This window comes from Molothrus aeneus, chromosome 4, assembly GCF_037042795.1.
Source record: "Molothrus aeneus isolate 106 chromosome 4, BPBGC_Maene_1.0, whole genome shotgun sequence".
Lineage (NCBI taxonomy): Eukaryota > Metazoa > Chordata > Aves > Passeriformes > Icteridae > Molothrus > Molothrus aeneus.
The window spans coordinates 26278989-26300890 of NC_089649.1; the positions used below are offsets into that span (position 1 = coordinate 26278989).

General features: G+C 38.5%; 1 protein-coding gene across 1 annotated transcript in view; it reads left to right on the plus strand.

The window, feature by feature from the left end:
- The window catches only part of COL25A1 (collagen type XXV alpha 1 chain), a 298323-nt gene that overhangs the window by 250182 nt on the left and 26239 nt on the right, over positions 1-21902 (plus strand). The window contains exons 19-30 of the mRNA XM_066548131.1: positions 8236-8298; positions 8785-8853; positions 9751-9795; positions 11765-11809; positions 12333-12410; positions 15346-15369; positions 16254-16298; positions 17864-17908; positions 18209-18289; positions 19023-19085; positions 20650-20700; positions 21060-21086. Coding sequence (XP_066404228.1) covers positions 8236-8298; positions 8785-8853; positions 9751-9795; positions 11765-11809; positions 12333-12410; positions 15346-15369; positions 16254-16298; positions 17864-17908; positions 18209-18289; positions 19023-19085; positions 20650-20700; positions 21060-21086 — 636 coding nt within the window. The remainder of the gene's footprint in view (positions 1-8235; positions 8299-8784; positions 8854-9750; positions 9796-11764; positions 11810-12332; positions 12411-15345; positions 15370-16253; positions 16299-17863; positions 17909-18208; positions 18290-19022; positions 19086-20649; positions 20701-21059; positions 21087-21902) is intronic.

Below are 21902 nucleotides of genomic sequence, written 5' to 3' on the forward strand. Positions count from 1 at the left end.
GATGTTTTGGGAGTATTTCCTGCTCCTTTTCGTTCTCTCCTCCTTTGTCAGTTGGTGCCACGGAGGGAACACAAGTGCAGTCAGTTATTTCCAAGACAGTGTAGAGGCTGTCTATGACATGCTGGAGAAACGTTTCTCAAGCACCTGTTGCTGTTTAGGAATGGCTGGAAACTTAATGAGCCCTGAATGTGTTCCACCTAAACTCAGAATATTAACTCATCACTCTACTATCCCCCAACTGATGCCAAGCAGACAAAGAAGCCTGTCTGTGAAACACAAACTTCATGTATCTGTTTTACCTCATAACTTCTGCAGGAAGATACTTACAAAGCAGAACTTGCTTACTGTGATGGAAATCATGCATGCTCTCATTCACTGTAATGTCAGACCTCTGAAATCTGTTGCACTGCATTTTCTGGAATTGGGCCTGTACAGTCCTCAATTTCTTCACCGCAGTGAGAAGCCTTCTCAAAACACAAGCCTCTTCTCAGTAACAGCACCTTTTGCCGGATCTAGATTTTCTATGGTATTTCTGGCATTTGTCACTCAGATGTTAAAGCAAATACTGAACCGAAGCTTATGAGCACATATAAATTTTTATTTTATCATGTTCAAGAAAACTGAACCTTTGAGTGGTTTGACATGAGAAGAGAAAAGAGAAAGGCTGCTTAGCCCTTCTGCTTTTGGGAAGTATGGAAAGCTTTCTGTGTTTTGAAATTCAGTGGAAGTGGCTGATTCAATAGACTTGCCAGTATGCGGTGTCTTGCATCTTTCTGTACAATTATTTTGGATTGACTTTCCTGGGACTGTGCCTGAGCAGCAAGGTTTCAGAAAAACCTGGATAAAGATGTGGGAATTTCAATCAATTTTGTATCCTTTTATTTTTCTTTTTATGAATGCAAAAGTGGTTCTAATTTTTTCTGTGTCTAAATTTCTTATTTATCTATACCTACTCAGAGATCTTATCCTCTAAAGACTAAACAACTCTCTGCTCCACAGAATGTATTTTTTAAGGTCTAAAAGACTTGATACTACTTTCACCCAGTTAGTTCTCTTAGAAAAGAGAAATTTCAGAGGAAATGAGAGAGAATTTTCCAGCTGGATGCATAGAAGTTAGTCTCCTATTTAAACTCTTGTAGAAAAGAGAGCAACTGTTGTTGAAGCTTATGTGTTTAAGCTTTTATGCTGCTCTTACCAGCTGGCAGCAAAATGAAAGGAAATCTGAAGTGAATGGTAGTTCTAAGCATTTTGGTTTGGAGTCAATACCCTTTACTGCCTACAGGAAAGTTTGGTAAATTCTCCTTTTCCCCCAGGAGTTCTTAGGAAAGATTTTCTTTTTCTAATTTTCCTAATTAATTTTTCCTTTTCTGTATTTCCACTCTTCTTCCTGTTTTTATTCATTGATAGCATTAACAGTAAACCTGCAGGGACTCTCTGTCTCTCTTCCCCTCTCTGCAGGTTCTGGGTGTAAATGGGAACTGATCTAAAAAATAGGACTTAGTACCCACCTTTGGTGGGCTGGGTTTCAGAAGTGTCTCTGTGCATTGGTAGGTGAAATACATTACACAGCTGTGCAACTGAGTATTCGCTTTCCGTAACGGTAGTAGGTATACAAACATATATCTGTATATTACACTTTCTTCATTGATTCCTAGCTGTCTGCTTTCCATATATTATGGCAGTAATCAGTTGCATAGGGTGGACATTGAATTTCAAGGAGCTGATTTTGATGATCAAGGCCAGAAAACGAAATCATCGTTAACATTGGATGGCATGCATGTGTCAGGGGTGCTTACTTGGGTGTAAAATCTAGATAAATTCTTCAAGTTCTTATTGATTTCTCACAAATTATATCCTCCAAATCTCTTATTTTCTGTTCTGGAAAAACCTAAAACATAAGGAACTGAAACACAGAATGTTGTTTCCTCTAAAGCTGTTAATAGTTGGAAGACTGAGTTTATAAGAACTGCTTCACAGCATATGTTTTATAACATAGCTTAATTTCTCATTGTACAAAAAAAAGTGCCAATCAAAAATTTTGGAAACAGTTTAATGAAGTCAGGATCCAACACCCTGCAGTATTCAGAAATCAAGTATCTTTTCAGCCACAAAGAAGACTTGACATCAGTAATCTGAAATTATTTCTCAAATACAAATTTTTATAAGGTCAGAAATAAGGCATGCAATAAAGCTCCTTAGCTTTCAGAAAAGCAACAAAATTCCTTAGATTTGCCATGTAAGTCTTTTTTAACAGAAACAATTTGGGGCCAAACTCTTCATCATTTAGCAGTTTGGTCATAGAAAGGAATTAAAAATTAGGCGCTCATTACAACAAGTGTTTCTATTCTATCCTTAAAAATAGTTGCCATACTGACTTGGATTATAATTAGCCTTAAAGTAAGAAGTCCCTTTTATGATTAATGAATGCAGGATTAATCAGAATCATTACTGGTTCTGATAGCACTCTCCCAAAGCAACATACTTTCTAGGGAGACAGGACTTAAAAGCAAGAAGAAAATTAGGCTCACTAAAAAGCAATATATGTCATACAAAATGAGGCTTGTTGTAAAACCTCAGGGTTTCAGCCAGGTTGTTTAGCCAGGTTTTACTTCCCTAACTCCAAATGAATCATAAAGTCTAAATATGCTTTTGGAAATTCTAAACCACGATTGTTTTTCTAAGTTTAGAGAACGATTAGGGAGTAAAGATATTGTTTCAAATGAGATGAGTGAGCCAGACAACCTGTTTTAACTGGCAATTTCTGGAGCTAATTCTAAAGTGATATGAAAAGCCTTAAGAAAGACGTTATGAAATGGGGTTAGGGTTACTTTTTTAAATCAGATTTCCTTGTACCTTGTTCATTTCCTTCTTAGGAGCTGAATACTGTAGGCATCCTGAGAGGAAAATTCCCATGGACGTCAGGCTATATATATAAAGTCCCCCTAATGCCCTTCACAGTGACAAAGTACTCTCTGACTTGTATAGTCCAAGGCCAGCTGAGTTTCTGAGAAACTGCTTCACTGGAGCTAAGTGCTGCACACAGAGGGAGGGCATGAGCAAGTGCAGCTCCATAGACCACCATGGATTGCTGTGCTACAGGATCCTGAGAATTTGGCCCTCACTCCTCTCCAGAGTGGAGGAGTTGCAGTGTTCAGGTTAGATAGCAACCTCAAAACCAAAGTCTTTTTGGACAGCAGATGGCAACTTACAGAAAATCGGCATAGGTACCCATGAACCAAATCCAATTTATTACAGCTTCATAGCTGTTCTTCAAATTATCTTGCATCTGGCTTTTGGGTCTTTCTTGATAGCTCTTCTATATATAGATATCCCCACCTTTGCAGGATTCTTTTGGTAGTGTTAGGCAAGGAATGGGTATCATACTGTTTTTGTTTTGAATATGCTCATCAGTGAGCCAGGGTAACACTGAAGACAGTCACTGGTCTCTTGATGTTATTAAAATGAGGACCCTTCCACATCAGAAAGGAACTTTGGGTCCCCCAAATTTTGTGACTCTTGAAGAACTTGCATGCTGGCCCATGCTAGACAGGAATTCTAGAGGTCCACTAGACTTGCAGAGAGGAGTTTGGAATCTCCAAGCCTGTCCAAAGCTGTTAGTTCAAGCATGATTGTGGTTTTCCTCCAGCCTACACTGCTAGGTTTTCTGTTAATGGAAAAGGTGGGGTGCATCCCCCTTTCTGGAGTCCTCCACAGAAATTCAGGATGCTTTGGCGTGGTTTGCCAGCCCAGAGGTGTGCACACAGGAGTCTTGACCTTGGTACGTTTGGATTTCCAAGAGAATGCCAGGGAAAGGTGTTTGTGTGTGTCCTGCCTTTTGGCAGGACCTGCCAGTTTGCCCAGGAGGCACAGAACTTCCATGGTGCTGGCAATGGGGCCAACATTGAACAAAGTAATTTAGGACCAGTGAACAATGTAATAAAGGTCAGTCAGAGTAAGACATTTCAATTTCTCTGGCTACTTCTAGTGCATAGCACTAGATAAAAATAAGGCTTGAAATTACATTCTCCTTTCAAATTCATGGTCTAAGGGTTGGTTTAGTCACATTCCTGTAGCATAGAGAAAATACAGTAATAATCTGATGTAGCTGGAATATAGTAAGGGTAACCATGGCACTTACAAGTAGGATGGTAATTTCAGAAATAGAAGAGAATTTATTTCACTGTTAGAGGAAAGTTGTGGTTTGGATGTCTTCCTGCAGCATAGGTTTCTTTTTTAGGAATTCATTGATCTGGATGTGAAAATGTGTTGTATAGTCATTAGGAAAGTGATTAAAGAAGGAAGAAACTTCTGTGGGAAAACAGTGTACCCAACAACTGCTGTTCTCTGCTGATTGCTTGCATCAGCATAAAGCTTTGTATTTCAGGCACTGGGAGAGGAATAGGTGTGTCTGTGAGAACAAAGTTTCAAATAATGATGATGATCTGTGTCCCAGCTGTGCAATGGAGGCTAATTCTGACCAAATATGGTAGTAGAACTACACTGTTAATAAACATTTGTCAAATTAGTGATGTTTAAAACAGAAACCAGCAGTGAAAATGTTATTTCAACTGCTGTACCTTTTTTAAGCAAAAGTCCAAGTTTTAGGCAATCATGGGTTCTGTAAAACTTAGCAGTGAGAGTGAACTAAAGTAGTTCTTAGGGTTAACCTCTAGTATCAAAGCTAGCCTCTGCCTCAGCCCATGAAAGCTTTGATCATCATGAAGACCAGTTCTAATTATGTCTAGATAATAACCCTCATAAAAATCTGACTATCCTCTGAAGTAAATAACAAGGTGACTTTTTAATATTAAATTCTGATTGCGCTCACATTGCACCAGGTTTATGGCATTTTAGGGGCCCTTTCTGCTTCAGACTGTTATAAGAGATGAAAATGAACATTAACAATATTTGTAAATGGTAGTATATAATTTGTTATCTGACCCTCTAGTATTTCCAAAGTCAGCAAATACTTGAGAATGAAAATGAGCATGCATGGGGGTAGTCTGTTAAACTATTAACACATAAAGACACTAAAAATTATTCTTAATATCATACCACATCACTTCTGTAGACTGGAAGAAATTCACAAGCTTGTTGTTTGTTTTCTTTTTTAACCAAGTTTCCCATGTTGTGATTAATACAAATTGCTCCAAGTCTAACGGTGGGTGACGTTTGAATGCTGAAATATGCCTTGTTGACATCTTGTGCAATGTGGTGGTTTCTAAGCAGTGATTTCATAACTATACCAAAGGGTTTAACTAAAAATTAAAATGTGTGACAGAGCCATCATTTGATGATGGCTTTCTATACAGCTGCCAAACTGTACTTCAGATTACAGTATCACAGATTTTGTGTTGCCTGTCCCAGCTTTAGCAGGCAAAGAAGATTGCTGTACATTCTAACTGGATAAAACCTTGATTTTATTATAACAAGTTGTAGTGAGATGTTTGGAAAAGTATTACAAGTCTTGGTGACTCTGATCCCTTGCGTTCCTCTCAGCCTATCACAGCAGCTAGAACAAATTCTGAGTTCGTTTAAAGAAGAGACTTATGAACAGGAGGTGCTTCAGTGAACACCAGAGCTGCAGTGTTGTCAAACCACAGTGCCCTCCCAAGCCAGCCTTTACCCTTGCTTTCCTGCTGCTATGTGCTAGCTAAATCAAATATGTCGTATATTTGCAAAAAAACGCTAAAGCCTTTAATTCTTAATTTTCTGACCACATTCCTGTACAGCTCTGGAATCTTTTTTGTGTCATGGACTAATCACAAAGGTCTTTCCCTTGCCTTTGCATAACTGGGACACCAGCATGCCTTACTGAGAGGAAACTTTTCTTTACATTTCACACGTCACTCGCAGTCCCAATTTTGATAGATTCATTTTTTGTTTGGTTGGTTTTTTGCTATTTGAGTGGCATAAAAGATAGCATAAAGCACAAAATCATCAATTTTGTGGCAGGATACTGAAGTATACCCAATGAACATTTTACTTAATGCCTTAGGCTGTGGCATAAGAAAGACACTCAAGAGATTTGAAATATTAGAGAAGACATGGCTTAGTTTCAAACCATTCAAACACGTTGTCTTTTTACTTAGAAGCTTAGTTCAGATGGCAAATCAGATCTGGTTTTTAATCTACTTATCCTCTCTAGCACTGGATAGAGGGAGAATCGCATGTTTTTCTTTATGTAGCCAGGTTTTAACTATGCAGTTTGTTTCATGTGTGATAAGAATACCCTGTTGGATCACGTTCAGCTTGGCATCCCCCGTAACTGCTGCATCTTTCCCAGCAGGGCTGCTGCTCACCCAGTCAGTTCCTTCTCTCTGCTGACACACCACTTCTTCCACTCCACATTTCAAAACATTTTAAAGCTCTGTGCCATATAAGACCTGTATTCTACTTATGCTAATTAAGCTGCCAACTTATACCATTATCAATTCCACTAGCTTTTGCAAAGCATCTCTCTTTAGAGATTTTGGGGGAAGGTGGGGCTGCTTCTTGGACTTTGGCCAGAAATTTTCTTGTAGTGTGCAACTGGTATAGTCCTGAGCAAAGAAAAGAATTTGACTCAAAAACTGCATCAACCTTTGAGTGACACTTCTAAGCCTTACCACTGAAAAGAATCATGTAGTCACTGCGTATTTTTTCTGCCTGAAGTCATAATAAGCTGCCCAAAAAATTAGCCCGGGCAAATTCAGTATTAAAACAACACGGGGCTGTTGAGTACCCTCTCATTCTAAAATAAATGATTGAAGCTGCATTGTTCTTCATTTACTGAAATTAAAGTGCTTCCATCTGCAGTGACAACCTTATGTTACTCTTGCTGGTGTGTACTAATATAAAGACTTACATAAACTCCGAGGTTTTTTTCTTACGAGAGCAAAAAGAAAACCCCATTTGCTTCTCTGTGACATGTTTGTCTCAGTTTATTTCTTTACCATATTTTGAATCACAGCCAGCTGGAACTTCATGTGAGAAAGCTCATTATTACTTGTATTTTTTTATAAGCTAAATGGGGGTCTCTGGGAGCTTGCTGTCATCCTTGATATAACCACAGGGAAGATTTCTTTGGCTTTGAGCTGTTAATGATGGATTGCTGATGAGAGCACAGATGAATGTGGAAGAATACTTCCCAATTTGCTCTCCAGGGGAAGAGATGAAGAGAAGTATTATTCAACTGCTCAAATTCACTGTCTCTGTATATTGTCAGTAATGATATCACTACAGGATTATGATCTATCTGTCTTTTAGCTATTTTAAGAGGCATTTGATGGGTAATTTTTAGTCATTACGTTCAGGGATATTGCAAAAAGGCTAATTAAATAAATATTGATTGGGTTACATAACTGATTTTAAAATTTACAATAGCTTGTGGATGTATCTTCTTGGTTCAAATATATCTGAAAAAAAATGCAAGATTAAATAGCAGGAAGGCTTATTCAGGGGAATTTGTGAAGGAAAGTATATGGCTTATTAATCTTGCATTGTCTCTTCAGACATGGAGATGGGTAATAAAATATGGCCTTACTCTTCTGCTCAGTGCTGCTTCTGCTGCAACTCTGCTTGATTCTTGCTATTTGTCTGTCCTCTTTGTACAATTGAATGGGAAGAAAGGGGGCAGAACAGAGAGGGAATGAGGAGAGCTGTGGGTCATTCCCAGATGTTCACAGACCAATAAATTGTCTGGGTGCAGAGAACTGAGGTATTTTACTGTCAGAATGAGATGGGAAAGTACCATGGTACTGCAAGTTTCTGACTTGAAAGGAGACACAACACATCACAACAATGCCATCTCCATTTGTCACTGCTTTGTCACACAGTATTCCTGCCCATCTATTCACATGCTGCAGTAGGAAACCACCTCAAAACACATCACTGAACTTAACTATCCCTTTTCAAATTTAGGAACACTCAGATCTCTCCTCCTGCCTTCAGACTTGCTTGGATAAGTTTGATGTGTTGCATTACAGATCAGGTTGCATATTAACAGTCCTTAACCTCATAAACCCCATGTTTGACACCTTCTGCTTCATTTGCATCTCATCTGCTGCGTGGTGGCTTGCTGCAGGAATTTGTGCTGATGAAAGTAACTCATGACAAAAAGTACTTCTGTGTAACTGTTGCATCACAGCTGGAGAACTGTAAGCTGTACAGGGGAAAATACCACCCAAAATAAACTTGTGTTATTATACTTGTGTACTGCTAAATAAGTAACCCTCTCATATTGTGTTTTTAAAGGGTGAACCAGGTTTCATTGGTCCACAAGGAGAACCTGGGTTGCCAGGGCTACCAGGAACAAAGGTAAGGGTAATGGGCCAACGCTCTGGTGTGAAGCCCCTTGAGCTGATGTCAAATTCAACTTTCCTCAGCAAGTAGCAGAGACTGAGGCTACTATTGGAGAAAATGTGAGAAGTCATGGACCAGTGCTATGAGATAGATATATAGATATTCCTGTAGGTGCCCTCAAAAACCGTGAAGGCAGATGTTATGTCATAACTTTAATTAATGTCGTCCTTTTTCATGTTAGAATCCCCAAATTTAGTTCTTCAAGAGGCAAAATAGGCATGATTGAAGAAACTATATTTTCATAAACATGGGTTTTTTTAGGAAGATTACTTGAAACTTTGTGCAGGAAGCAGAATTGTGATACTACGCACCAGATTCTGAAAATACAGATAGACTAAACCACTGTTTCTGCTGTTTGCTTGGTTTCTTTGATCCTGCTGAGTTGGTGGGGTGCTAAAGGCTGCCCAGTATTTTGTGATATTTGTGTGTCTGTTGCAATAGGGTGACAGAGGAGAGGCAGGCCCTGTTGGGAAGGGTGAGCGAGGTGAACCTGGAATCCCTGGACCAAAGGTCAGTCTGATTTTTACATTGGAAATGTTTTGTTAATTTTGCACCTATGAACACATCTTTGCCTGCTGAAAAGTAGAACAAAACTTGGTGAGTGAACTTTTAAATGAAAATGCTGTCAAATGCTCTACTTCAATGGCAGTTTTGTGTTCACAGCTGTGAAACTGCAGTCTGAATGGACTTTTATTTGGTCTGCAAAGTAAAGACACTACCTACAGACACTGTCATGGAATTGGCCTAATTCATTCCAGCTGAAGTACTGACCTCTAGGTCCCTAACTTTCAGCATTGAAGTTTGAACTCTTTGACCACTGTAGCAACTGAATGCAGAGAAAATCCATTTTGCATGCTGTTTTCTAACTCTCTAAGAAAGAGATCAGTCTAACTACTTTTAGCATTGTCTTAATATTTCCCCTGGTGTTGATACTGTCAAGTTTTTCTTTCCTGATGGATTTTGAAAACAATAAGGTTAATTTTGTGATCCTTGGCCAGTTAGTTTGTATTCACCTGAACTGTTAGGAAAAAAAGTTATGATAACACTTTATTTTATTCTCCTTCTGTTAGAATATTTAACTATCTTCTCTCTCTCTCTTGGCTATCATTTTTCAGGAGCAATGGAATGACATAGCTCATTCCTGGAAACCAGTGATAATGATGCCTATCTTTACTAATACCAATGCTACTTTTCCTTTGGAAGAGTGGAATCTGTGACCATTGCACTCTAGTGTTAAAGAATATATTGATCTGGGTGCTATTAAAATAAATGCCTTAAAAATTCATTATCTTGATAATATAAATATAAGGTATTTCTGCTGTTCCAAACTGTGGTTAGTGATTACTAATTTCTTTTTCTCTGCACTCCCATTTCTCTACAATTTTTCTCCTATCTTCCTTCAAACAGGGGAAAACAGGTGAACCTGGATCTAGAGGCCCCAAAGGGTCAAAGGTTAGTAGTAAGGAAACTGTCTTTAGGGGACTAATTAACATTTTTAGGATCAATTATTTGTAACATTTCTCTTTAAAAGAACCTGTAATAGGTCTGCAGTGTTCTTTATAAGTGAAACTTTCTGACCTTCAATTTTAGATAAAAAATTTAGTTATGTCACATGGGTTTTGAACATTGTGATTCTAATCCTTTTTCTGTTATAACATCCATTCCACTCTGCTGCTGTTTTCCTGATGCAACTTGGTTTCTCTCTGTGTAACTGATGTGTGTTAGTCCTCCCACATGCCAAGTCCCAATGCCTGACTGTGCTGTTATTTAGTTTGCAATAATTTTATGGATCCAAAGTCTGATGAGCTAGGAATCAGAGGTATTCCAAGTACTGCAGGCTGAGATATGATGGTCAGAAGTCTGACAAAGGCAAGAGTTGTTGATTGTGTTGCTGTTTTACCTGCTTTAAAAAGATGGTTTTGATTATATCTTTCCACCTATTTATATTTCTATAAATATAGTTGGTTCACATATATGGAGAGATAAAATGTATGGTTTTTCTATTACTTTATCTGCTGTGCAAATACTGTTCCCACTGGATTCCTTCATGTTGTGTGAGAGATGAAAATGTACTTGTGTAGGTGGTTATTGACAGGTCTGCTGTCAGAATAAGGGTGACAGGACAATGTAGGCTGGTGTGATACTGTTTGCAGTACTTGTAAGGTCCTTGAAGAGGGGCCTTAAGTGCTTAAAGATGTGATTAAACAAGTGCCATTTAACTTCATTCATTCCCACCAGAAAGAAGTGTTCAAAGGCAAGGGAACTGATGAGGGAATTAAAGTATCAGAGTGAGAGCAGAAAAGTAAATCAGCCTCTCATTTGACTACAGTACCTGGGCACCTCCCACACGCACCAAAATTATAAAGATATCCCCTCTAATTCCCTTTTTATCAAGAAAGGATATATGATTTTCATTTTACCTGCACACCTGTCATGAAAATCTGGCCCACAGAAGTCAGTCTAGTGGCAGGGAACTTCATTTTTTAGCAGTTCAAATGTTCACTAGCTTCTGCCGGAGCGGCACTGAAGCGAAAGGTAAGATGGCACAACCTTGATTATGCCCTCCCACCAGCCTGCTCTCCATATGTCTTCATTAGCTCCATGAAAGTTTTCTGGTTTCTATTACCAGAAAGTTTTCTGTTCTGTTACCAGTGGTGAATTAATCATTCTTCTCCTGACTTTTACCAAAGTTCTCTAGATGTCAACAGGACCAAAATTTGCAGTTCTTACCTGTATTAATTTTGAGTAATATTAAAATATAAGACCTTGGTATGAAAGTGACTGTGAAATGAATTGTGGCGGCTGGAGTATGAATGCATACATGTTTGAAATTCCCTCCATCATTTGAAGCATATTACTAGTAGCCAGGAGTAAAAAGCTGTGTGTAAGCTGGTAATGATCTTAAGCCTGTCACAGAAAGGGCATCAAGAAACTCTAAATCTGATGGTACAGTTGTATTTTTAGGGGAGGCAGTGACTCAGACCAGGGAAGTTCAGAAGGTTGGTGGAGGCATGATCACAGAAAGAAAAGTTTATATATTTTGAAACACATTTGAAGAAGTTTTTGACTGGTTTCAGACTGAGTAATTTCATTTCTCTAGTATTCTCTTCAAGCTTTTGATAGTAATGTCATTAAGAATGGGAATGTTGCACAAATAATCTGCTTTTGGTTCTTTGCAATTTTTTATTGCAGACCAATACAATACTCCAATATTCACACAGAACCAAATGCGTCATGCTCAATTCTACCAGTGCACAGATTTTGAAGGACTTTTTCCTTTCATTAAATAAGATTCACATTCTGTTTAGGATGAGAGGCCCTGTAAACCAGTTCATGTAAGAAAACATATTAAAAAGGAAAGAACTCTGTAATATATTGTCAAATGGCATATCTGTTTTTTTCATGTATCGTTTTTACGTAGGGTGATACAGGTGAGAGAGGTGACACAGGATCTGCAGGTCCACGGGTAAGTCTACTTTTCATCTCAGCTCTTTGTTTTGTACCCTTAGATTCAGTCTGTGTGAACTGAAATTGTAGCAGTAATTCTAGTTAGAACTCTGGGTGAAATTGGTCACTTGACACTGTTGGAATATGGTTGCTAACTGGACATTAATATGAATAACACCACTTGCCACTATTTGGAGCAGTCTGCAATCCACACTTTGTGGGCAGGATGTTACAAACCAGGTGTTCTGACATTGTTCACTGCCAATACAGAACTAGAGTGTAGGAACATCCTTAAATGTCTTCCCTCAGAGGTTTTATGTATTTCCTTTCCCACTGAAGCACAAGTCACTTTGTACTGACTTGCTTATTTATCTTTATTTTAAAAAATTGTTTTCCTTCAAATTCTGTGTTTTGTAGTAGTATATTGCAAGTACAGTCAGAGTCTAACACCCCACAATCAAGTCAAAGCATGTGTCAGTAGTTAAGAGTCTAAAATAGTCCTCAGCAGTTGTCTCAAAATTCTAATGGAAAATGTATTACAGGGACCACCTGGACAGAAGGGTGATCAAGGTGCAACAGAGATAATTGATTATAATGGCAACATCCATGAAGCTCTGCAGGTACGCAAACCTAACAAGTCTGAATTGGCTTTGTCCGGTCTGGGGAAAAGTCATTTAACAGCATTGTATTTCTCTTTTGCCTAGAGCTTGAAAACATTTTGTGTGCAAAATTGTTGAGCTTATTAATCAGGTATCACTTTGTATATTTGGAAGCCAGGTTTTCTGTGCTAGAAAAACTGTTTCCCTGATACAAACTAGCTGAGTGAATTAGTTTCATGTTCCCTGGAGAGTACTGACATCACCTAATCAGGACGAAACTAATTCATCGTTGGCTTTGGTGTTTAATGCTGAATTAATGTAATAAACCACATACATAGGTTCAACAGAAGTGCCTGCTTTTCAATTCATATATTATAATATTGACATTTCTTTTTTTCTTTTTCCTCCTCCTCTTCCTGTAAAATGCAAAGAGCAGAATATTTGAGATTTGGAAACCATTGTAACATGGTTCCATTAGCAAGCTGTGGATTCAATCAGCAACTTGAGTACATTAAGTAGACCAAGCACCAGTCTTCTCACTTATTCATTTCTGGAAAACCTATTTTGACTGGTGTGTAGAAAAGTGTGGAGGATTAAAGTGGGGTTACAAAAAGAATGAATGAGTGTTTGCATAAAAGCAAAGGACCAAGATGACATATGTCATTGCAGTCAAGGTGATTTACATTGCAGCATACTCAGATGCAAATTCTGTGCAGTATAACTCCACCAAAGAGAATGGCTTGCTTATGTGAAACTGAAGACTAGATTTGGCTCATTGTGCATCCGATCATTTTCTCACTGAAGCCACTGAACTTTTTTCTTACATTTATGCAGTGGGAGTGGGTAAATGTCTGACCAGTTATTTGGTTTCCAAGATGCTTTCAAAAAATAAAAAAACCTCACTGCCTTTACTAAAATCTAAAAGCCTTGTATGTCACTAAGGCTGAGTCTGTTCTTTCATTGTGTCTGTGGGGAGGTCTGCATAGACATGTTGTGAGGCTCTGCATTATGTTTGCCTCATTTGGTCTGCTTGTAAGGGACTTCAGACACACAGCTTTCAGTCATCTAAATCCCTCTCCGAGTTATGTGCCTAAAGTAGCCTGAAATTCATGTTGTGTGTTACCAGAGAGAGATTTAGCAGGGGCTTTAGCCCCTGTATCTCCTATATTCTGTCTTGGTATTGTAACTCTGGCATCAGTGTTAGTTTCAAGCTTCCTCAGAAAAGCTGCAGCACATAAAGCAACCTTAAAAGTGGACTAAAGCCTTCTGCAGTGGTTGAAACATTCTAGAAAGCCTTTATCCCATTGCAAATTGTTCCAAATGTCATCACCTTCTGATCCAGGGCAACAAATGATTGATATTAATGGGAATGGCTGTGCAAGGAGGGTGTAAGCAAGATTATATAGGATCAGTCAAAAATATCCTTGCCAAATCCAGCTCAGTCCTTTTAGATGGCAAACACCCATTCCTAAGTCTCCTGGTGCCACATTCTTAGGGGCTCTGAGATTTGCAGTTCTCTCACAAAAGCACATGAGAATTTCAGTGCTCAGCACTGAACTGTGAACTTGCACAGAATTTGGCCTGCAGATTTAAGAAGTTGACAAGAATTTGCAAGATACGGACTGCTTGTCTCTTGCTAGAATTCAGTAATAAATCATGAAGCAATCTAGCAATTTAGTTACTTTGCCTTGTGCCTCCTATTCAATCTCATGTGCAATCTTAAAATTGTCATTCTGGTTTGAGCAAGACCCCTGCTGAGAGTATGTGGCTTTCACCTGGAGGATCAAATGCAAAATTCATCTCTGTCAAAATTGCTCTTCACACCTATTCTGCAGAATTTCCCAGGGCAAAAAGCAGTAGTTTCAAAAGTTTAACCTTTGTAGAACTACAGCATTAGATATTAAAATATCTGCCTCTGTAAAGGGATCTGTGACTGTGAACATGTAAACAGTTCTTTGCAATAGCTGTTTTAGGTTTTCATAACGTGAACTTTTCAGTATTTTTAAAGTTCTGGATATATTTCCATTAATATGTTGAAATACAAAGAATATGAGTATATTAAAGCCATGTGTTAGAAAACAACTTTTTTCGGGTACTTTGTGTTGAGTAGGTTCCAGATCTTTGCCAACAGTATGTATTTTTGCACTGACATGCAGAGATTTTTTTACAGCTTAAAACAGAAGATCTGCAAACTTATATTTGCACATTGGATAATAATTACAAAAGCAAGATATTTCTTGTTCCACGTAGGCCAGTAAGTTCTTCACATGCAAAAGGAAAGCATGTGTGAGCTGCAATATATGGGAGTTCTACTCTGTTTAAAAATATAGACAAGCATTTAAATCCCATTTTAATACTTTTCCACTTGCTTTTAGATTTTTTGGTAAAAAAAAACCCGTGACAGGTCAAGGTATTTTGCCTCGTTCCATGACGAAAATATCTTTTGTCTTTTCAAGAATTCAAAGTAGAACTGTATAAGAAAAGTGTACATGGCTGGGTTGTAGACTGGCAGTTTTGGATTTTGAACTGCATTTTTATATGAAAATTGATGTTACAGCTCCACTCCAGAAGTTGTGTTTATTAGTTAAACGTTGGTGCAAATCCTGCAGACATTACAAAACATAGGGCTAGTCTTTTGGTCAATTTCAGACACCAACCCATTACGTTTTCTTACCTTTTTGAAGCACTCTGCTTAGATTTTGCTATTTAGTCATTGTTTATTTGATCTCTTGGATGGTACAAAAGTACTACCTTCATCTAATTCCCACAGAAACCAAACAGCTAATACAATATCAAGATTTAAAAATAACAAGGGTTTTATTAGTGCTTTTGAAGGCATAGTGTCTACCATGTGCAGCAGAGGTTCTGTGGAGATTACAACTGTAGGAAACAGAATTATTTATGTCATTGTTTAATTCTGCTACTGACAACTCTTGTTAATACCTTTTGCCAACAGAGGATTGCCACCCTGACTGTCACGGTAATTCATTACTGTTGCATGACTTACTGTGCACCCTAGAACTTCTTTGTGCTGCAGCATGTTCATAATTCTGCTAGCTCTGGACATGTCTTCATTGGATTTCAACCTGGTTCATCATAACATGTGTGGACTTCTTTGCTTGGTGTTCCCATAGCAGAGGACCCATTGTTGAAAGCCAACAATTCTGCTCCTTCTGAATTAATGGCAGAACTTCGGTTCATTTAAGTATGAGACTGGGGAAGCACATTCTTTTTTGTTTCAAGTTCTTCTCTGCAAGATTGCTGTTAGTCGTATTTTCCCTTTCTTGTGTTAATGCAGGGGATTTTTAAATGTTGTTGTGGGGTTTTTTTGAAGCATCCCCACTATGCACCATCCAGACCAGTGTTTGATACATGACACTGTGTCCACAGCCTGAGGTAGAAATGAAAGAAATGGTTACAGTTTATTCCATGGAAATTTCATGAAGCACTGAGTATCCCTAGATGCACTTAGCATCTTTCAGCAGAATCCTCTTTACAACTGGTTGGGGATTTCTCGTGGTCTCAGATTGTTTTGGATCGGGCAGTGAGGGCTGGCAAATATGACTGGGTTTTGGTCTCCCTTCCATTAGGGGAAGCAGTGCCATTTCATCAATAGGAGCAGAGGACTTTATTATAAAATATGAGTTTTTTACTGTTATTTTAACACTGTTTTTTGTGGTAGTGTTGTGGTTGTTGAGAGCTGTCATAGGTTAACAACTTGTTCATAACTAGTCTTGGTTTCCCTTGTGTTAAAAATCTAACCCATTTTGTTACAGTAGCTGTATTAACATTCACCCTGTGCTTACATGACATGTTCTTCAGGAGTTTATTTAAAAGCTGAGAAGTTTGTGTGTTTCTGTTTAGGGACCACCAGGACCACCAGGACCCCAAGGGCTGCAAGGGTCAAAGGTGATCTTCCTTACTTTAATCATTATATCCTAAGGGTGGAGTATTTTCTGGGTTTTTTTAAATGATGTATGTGTACAGGTAGATGGAGCTTTCCAGCACAGTTGTTTAACTGTAAATCTAACAAATATGGCATGTTTCCAACTTCATATCCCAGATTCTTGAGATGTAGCTTTCCAGAATAGCTGCCTTGTTTAGTTGCCACACAGAGATGACTAACTAAGGACCAGCAAAATTAATTAGTACTGAAAGAGTGTAGAAGCATCTCACTCAGGGATTGGCACTGAGGTTGCTCCCAAGGGCTTTGCAAAACAGCCACACAACCAGATAGTGGCTCCCATGCCTCATTTCTGGCTGAGTGGGAGTGAGGTGGGCAAAACTGTGTGCCAGACCACTGGCCACCATGTGAGTGCATGTGAATGCAGCTTTTCTGTCACGGGGCACCCACCCAAATAAGTGCAGTATTGTCTAATGTCAGTAAAAATTACAGTGTGCACATGTGGGCAGGAGCCTGGCTGGAAACCCAAGCCTGCCAATTCCACCTGGCTGGTGCTTAGAAGCAGTACAGAAGGGTTAGTGAGCAGCCCACACAGAGACAATGAGTACCATATGCTGCACTCTTCTATAAAATATAAATAATAAATTGCCCTATACTCAAAGAAGAAGTGTTGAAGTTTGTGGACTCTCCCTAAATGCTTTTAAACTAGTTGAGCTGTTTCTCCTATTTCTTAAATACTAGATACTGCATCTTCTTCCAGTGTCTCTATGCTATTTCAAGAGCAAATATGTGCATTTTCAATAACAATACTAGACATGTCAATTTTAGACTTTATCCAGTATTTCATATGGAAATACATCACAATACACATGTACGTTGTTTTGAGAAATTGTGAGAAACAAGGTTCATTCTGTGTGAAAATTGATAGTAGAGTATACAGTTGAGTGTGCAGAAATTGCTTTTTGCATTATCATCTGCCCAGCAATTCTGCAACATGGAGTATGTAGTAAAACAGAGAAGCTGGAGTGTGGAAGAAGTTGTGTTCCTTTTTATAGGTGAGTGTTCTCATTCAAAATCTACAATGTAAAGCAGAATTCAGCATCACAGGAGCTTGTTTCTAATGTCATTGACTCCATCCATCACCATAACTTGCTCCCTTGGAGAATGGTACCCAGGAACTGGTCATAAGACAATGTGATAAATGTGAGCTCCTTCACTGGGTGATTTATAATAGGGAAAAGCAACATGAAGTCTCTCTGTACCTTCCATAAATCGGGAGGCACGAGTCTGTATTTATTCTGGTAGCAGGCAGAGTTTCCATTGGATTGGGGTCCTTTCACTCCTTGGATTTTGTCTTCTTTTTCTTTTCTTTTTTGCACTTTGTCTGGCCTTTATACCACGGAAAGTTTGTATATAGTCATAATCAGGTGGGCTGTTTATTTAATATAGATAACAAATATATGCTTTTGACAGAATATTCTCTAGCTTTGTTGTTTTAATTATGGGAATTTCTCTGGCTCTTTCCTCTATTATCCTCTGGGATAATCCAGTTCTGTCTTATCTCTTGCAGGGTGAACCAGGATCCCCAGGAGCTCCAGGAGTTGATGGAGAGCAGGTACATTTTGTGTAAATCATATAGTGAAGAACATGTGGGCAACTATAGGCTGTTTTAAGAGATTATTTCCATGGTTCCAGGTTGTAACTTAGTTTTCATAATCTAAGTATTATGATTATAATGCTTAATAAAGATCATTATAGTGCTGCTGCATACTTCGTGGCCTAATAGTGTCTGCCTTTCTGCATTCTACTAGCAAAGATATAACATGCACATGACTTTCCTTGTTAGGATCAAAGCTAGAATTCTGTTGAGGTCTCTAGTTTTTTACTTGACTTGCTGAATAAGTCCATATTTTAGGGTCCTAAGGGCTCAAAAGGAGACACAGGTGATCCTGGAATGCCTGGAGAAAAGGGAGGAATTGGACTGCCTGGCCTACCAGTGAGTATGAAAAGTTAATTAATTAATTTTAGCAAAAAGTATCTTATTTTTTTCTCTCTTCCATTATCAGGAATTTCCAACAGTGCTGATAAATTACAAATGGGACAGAAAGCACTGGGGAGAAAACTCTGAGATTGTTTCACAGCAAATCTAGGAGGAGGTGTAAGATTGTCAGAACTTTTCATTCCACTTACAGTGAAACAAAATTACTGTGTCAGGAAGAAAGAGATTAGTTGGCAGGCTGACCAAAGTTATACCTCTCTTGTAATATATAGGACAACTTGGACAAGGAGAAAGGAGCTATGATTAGAATGGAAATTTTAGGTGACTTTAGTTGAGGAGAGAGAAAAAATGCATGGGATGCATTCTTCTATTTTGTGTGTATATATATGTATGTATAGATTTATATACATACACATGAAATTTCTCAGCAAAAATAGAAATAATTTCAAAATTGTATCCATAGTACAATATCATTAATGGAATGCCAGTTTAAGGAATTGTCATAAATATCGTGCCACATATGATAGCTATTGATATAAAAGCATATGTTTATATTAGTTTAAAATTATTTTTAAATACTGCCAGAATTTTTTAAAGGATTTCCTTTACATGTGTGCTGTGTTATTCTTTTTTACAAAGATAATTATTTGCCAATAAATATTATCATTTCTAGATTGGTTGCTAGTAAGATTAAAGCTGTTTATAAATGCTGTTTTGTAATGATTTTTAGGGAGCCAATGGCATGAAAGGTGAAAAAGGAGACGTTGGTTTGCCTGGTGCCCAAGGTCCTTCAGTAAGTCTTAGTGTGGCATTGCAATGAACACAGGAGTCCAGCAGTGGCTCTCCAGCTTCTGATTCTGAGCAATACTTGATATTCATGACTGATCTTTCTGAGACTAAACAGACTTCTGGTCATAGAGCTAAATGCAGTTTAAGAAATTTTAAATATATAATTCATGTTCTGCTCTGTTCTCTGACTATGAACAAGTCCTGCCCGCTTCAGTCAAAGCCTTCTGGCTCTGTAACGAATCAAAAGATAAATGGGGAAGAAAGGAAAAAAACCCAAACAAACCATAATCTCTCTCTCAACACCTTATACTCTGGGAATCTCAGATAGTCCAGTGAGAACCAGACTAGACTGACTTCAGGTGTGTGACCTAGGGTAGTGAGCTAGTTGTATGAGACCAGACATTCTCCTGATTCTTTTTTCAAAGCATTGTAAAGGCATTAAAAACAAACAAACAAATGCAAAAGCCCAAACAAACTGCTACATAATGCCTTTCTGGTGTGGGTGACTTTCATTATCAGAGCACAGTAAGAAGAGAGACCTCAGAGCAGAGGTTATGGTGACAGAAGCCATAGCTCTGAAAAGTCAAAGAGGCTGCCCTGTGCCATTACAGGACACAGGAGGCACCCCACATCTGTGACTTTCTTACTATGAGGAGAAGATTCGTTTGTTAGAAATTAATTCACTAATTCATTCATCCTGTTCAGCTTGCTTTCACTTGAAGGAAGACTTACAGTTTTCAGGAGATTTCACAGGTGGTGGAGTGTGTCTTACATTTCAAAGTGCTCCTTGTTGCTGCTACCAACAGCTGCTACAGCAGTGCATGAGTCTGGAGACCTGAATTAGCATCCTGCTGCCACTCTGCAGGTTAGGGCAGCAACCCATTGGGAGTAGGTCCAGGAAGAGAGGGGATATTAAACTGGATATATCATCATGAAATTCTTTCCATGGATTTGTTAGGAACATGGAAAAACAGTGCAGAATATGCATGCACTAAATGCTGAGCAACCTGATTACCTATTTCAATGACCTCAGAGATTTTTTTGGTGGAAGTGAGCTAAAAGAAATAAAAGGAAAGACAAAGGGCAATTTTGAAATTACTCCAAAGCCCAGCTTGAATTTAGTATCTTTTCCAGTCCTCAGTGTTGAGGGGGAATAAAATAACACATCATCACCTTCTAGCTCTGTAGAATAAGTAGTACAAGAGAGATCTACAGAGCACATACCATAAAATATTAAAAGTTCAAGTATCCCGTCTCAGTATTGTTTGTTTTACAGGGATTTATTACTTTTCCCCTATAGTGTCTTCAAGTGTATCATAGACCCTAGGAATAAGAATCTGGAGGCAGGCACACTGCCATATGGCACAGGCAGATCTGCACTTTGGGTACCCTGTCTTTCAAATCAAAATAATTCCCATTCCTAAAGCCCTGTCTAGATGCGCTGTCAATGTTCACTGTTGCATAGCTGTTTTTGTAAGTGCTTGCCAACAAGGGTCAGCCTGACTTCTGGTATTTCTGTGGGAGTTCTGTGCTCTGCATGATTTAATACCATTGTTTTTTATCTGTAGATGATAGGACCACCTGGACCACCAGGGCCACATGGTCCTCCAGGCCCCATGGTAAGCTTGGGAGGAACAGAGGGGCTAGAAATGGTCTATGCCCTCTTGCCACTTTATTGCCTGCTTACTAAAAGTGTTATCAGAATATGTAGCCATTGAAGAGAGGATCTAATGTGTAAATCTTTGTTGCATGTCCTGAAATTCTTTGGAGATGGAGAAACAAATTGCACATTTCTGTTATTGTTAACATGCTAGTGGTCTGGTTCCTCCTCAGAATCAGGTGTTTACTGTTGCTTTATTGACAGCTGCATTTCTTTTGAGAGTAAAGAAATACAGGGGTAATTTGTATCCCTACAAAGCAAAAAGTCCAAAAAATTGTGGTGTATTTTCTTAATGAAAAATGTTACTTTTATTTTCAGGGACCTCATGGACTGCCTGGCCCGAAGGTAAGTTAATAGCTGTCTTGAATAGATGAGCTCTTTATGCCTGTAAAGTGTCATGTTTTGCTCTTGAATGCATGGAGCTGTGTTTTGTCATACCTCATTTAATAAACATTTCTGATATTCTTAAACCTTAAAGCAGATTTTCATATTAGCAGCTTAAAAGCTTTTTAAATTGACTGGGATTGTTTCTGAGTAGTATTTCTCCTCAGCATCAGCTGTGTCCATTTTTTGTATGAATATGAGGAAAGTGGCACTAAATTATTTGCCTTCCTGTTTATGGGCAAGCTACCATTGCCCTTGGAATTACTTTGGAATACAGAAGCATGTTACAGGCTTGGGAAATGAAGTCAGATAAACTTGACTTCATTTATGCTCTCTTGTATCTCCTGCTTCTTTCAGTCTCCATGGCCTTTGTTAGGTGACAGGGATTTTGCTGACCAGTTCCTTCACATGCTATGCTGGTTCATCACAAACTGATGTGTGCATTTTTGTGTTTTCCAAACTAGATTCATGATCAGACAGGTCTGCAATACAATTTGAACATCTTCCATAGCATAGATATTCTTTAGGGACTCTCCTAGCCCATCAGAACAGCTCAGGAGAGCAGAAGTGCATTTTGGCAGAGTTGGAATATTTTAATTTATGCTTTAAGCTAAAATTCAGCATGACACTGTATTCATTAAGACCAGTGGTCTTGTCAGACATGATCATTTAAATCACTATGGGTCTCTAATCACACCTTTCTCAAAAAGTAAGGAAGAGGAGGAAAGAGTGTGGGTTTTTTTTTCAGTTTTGGGGATTTATTTTGGGTTTTTAAAG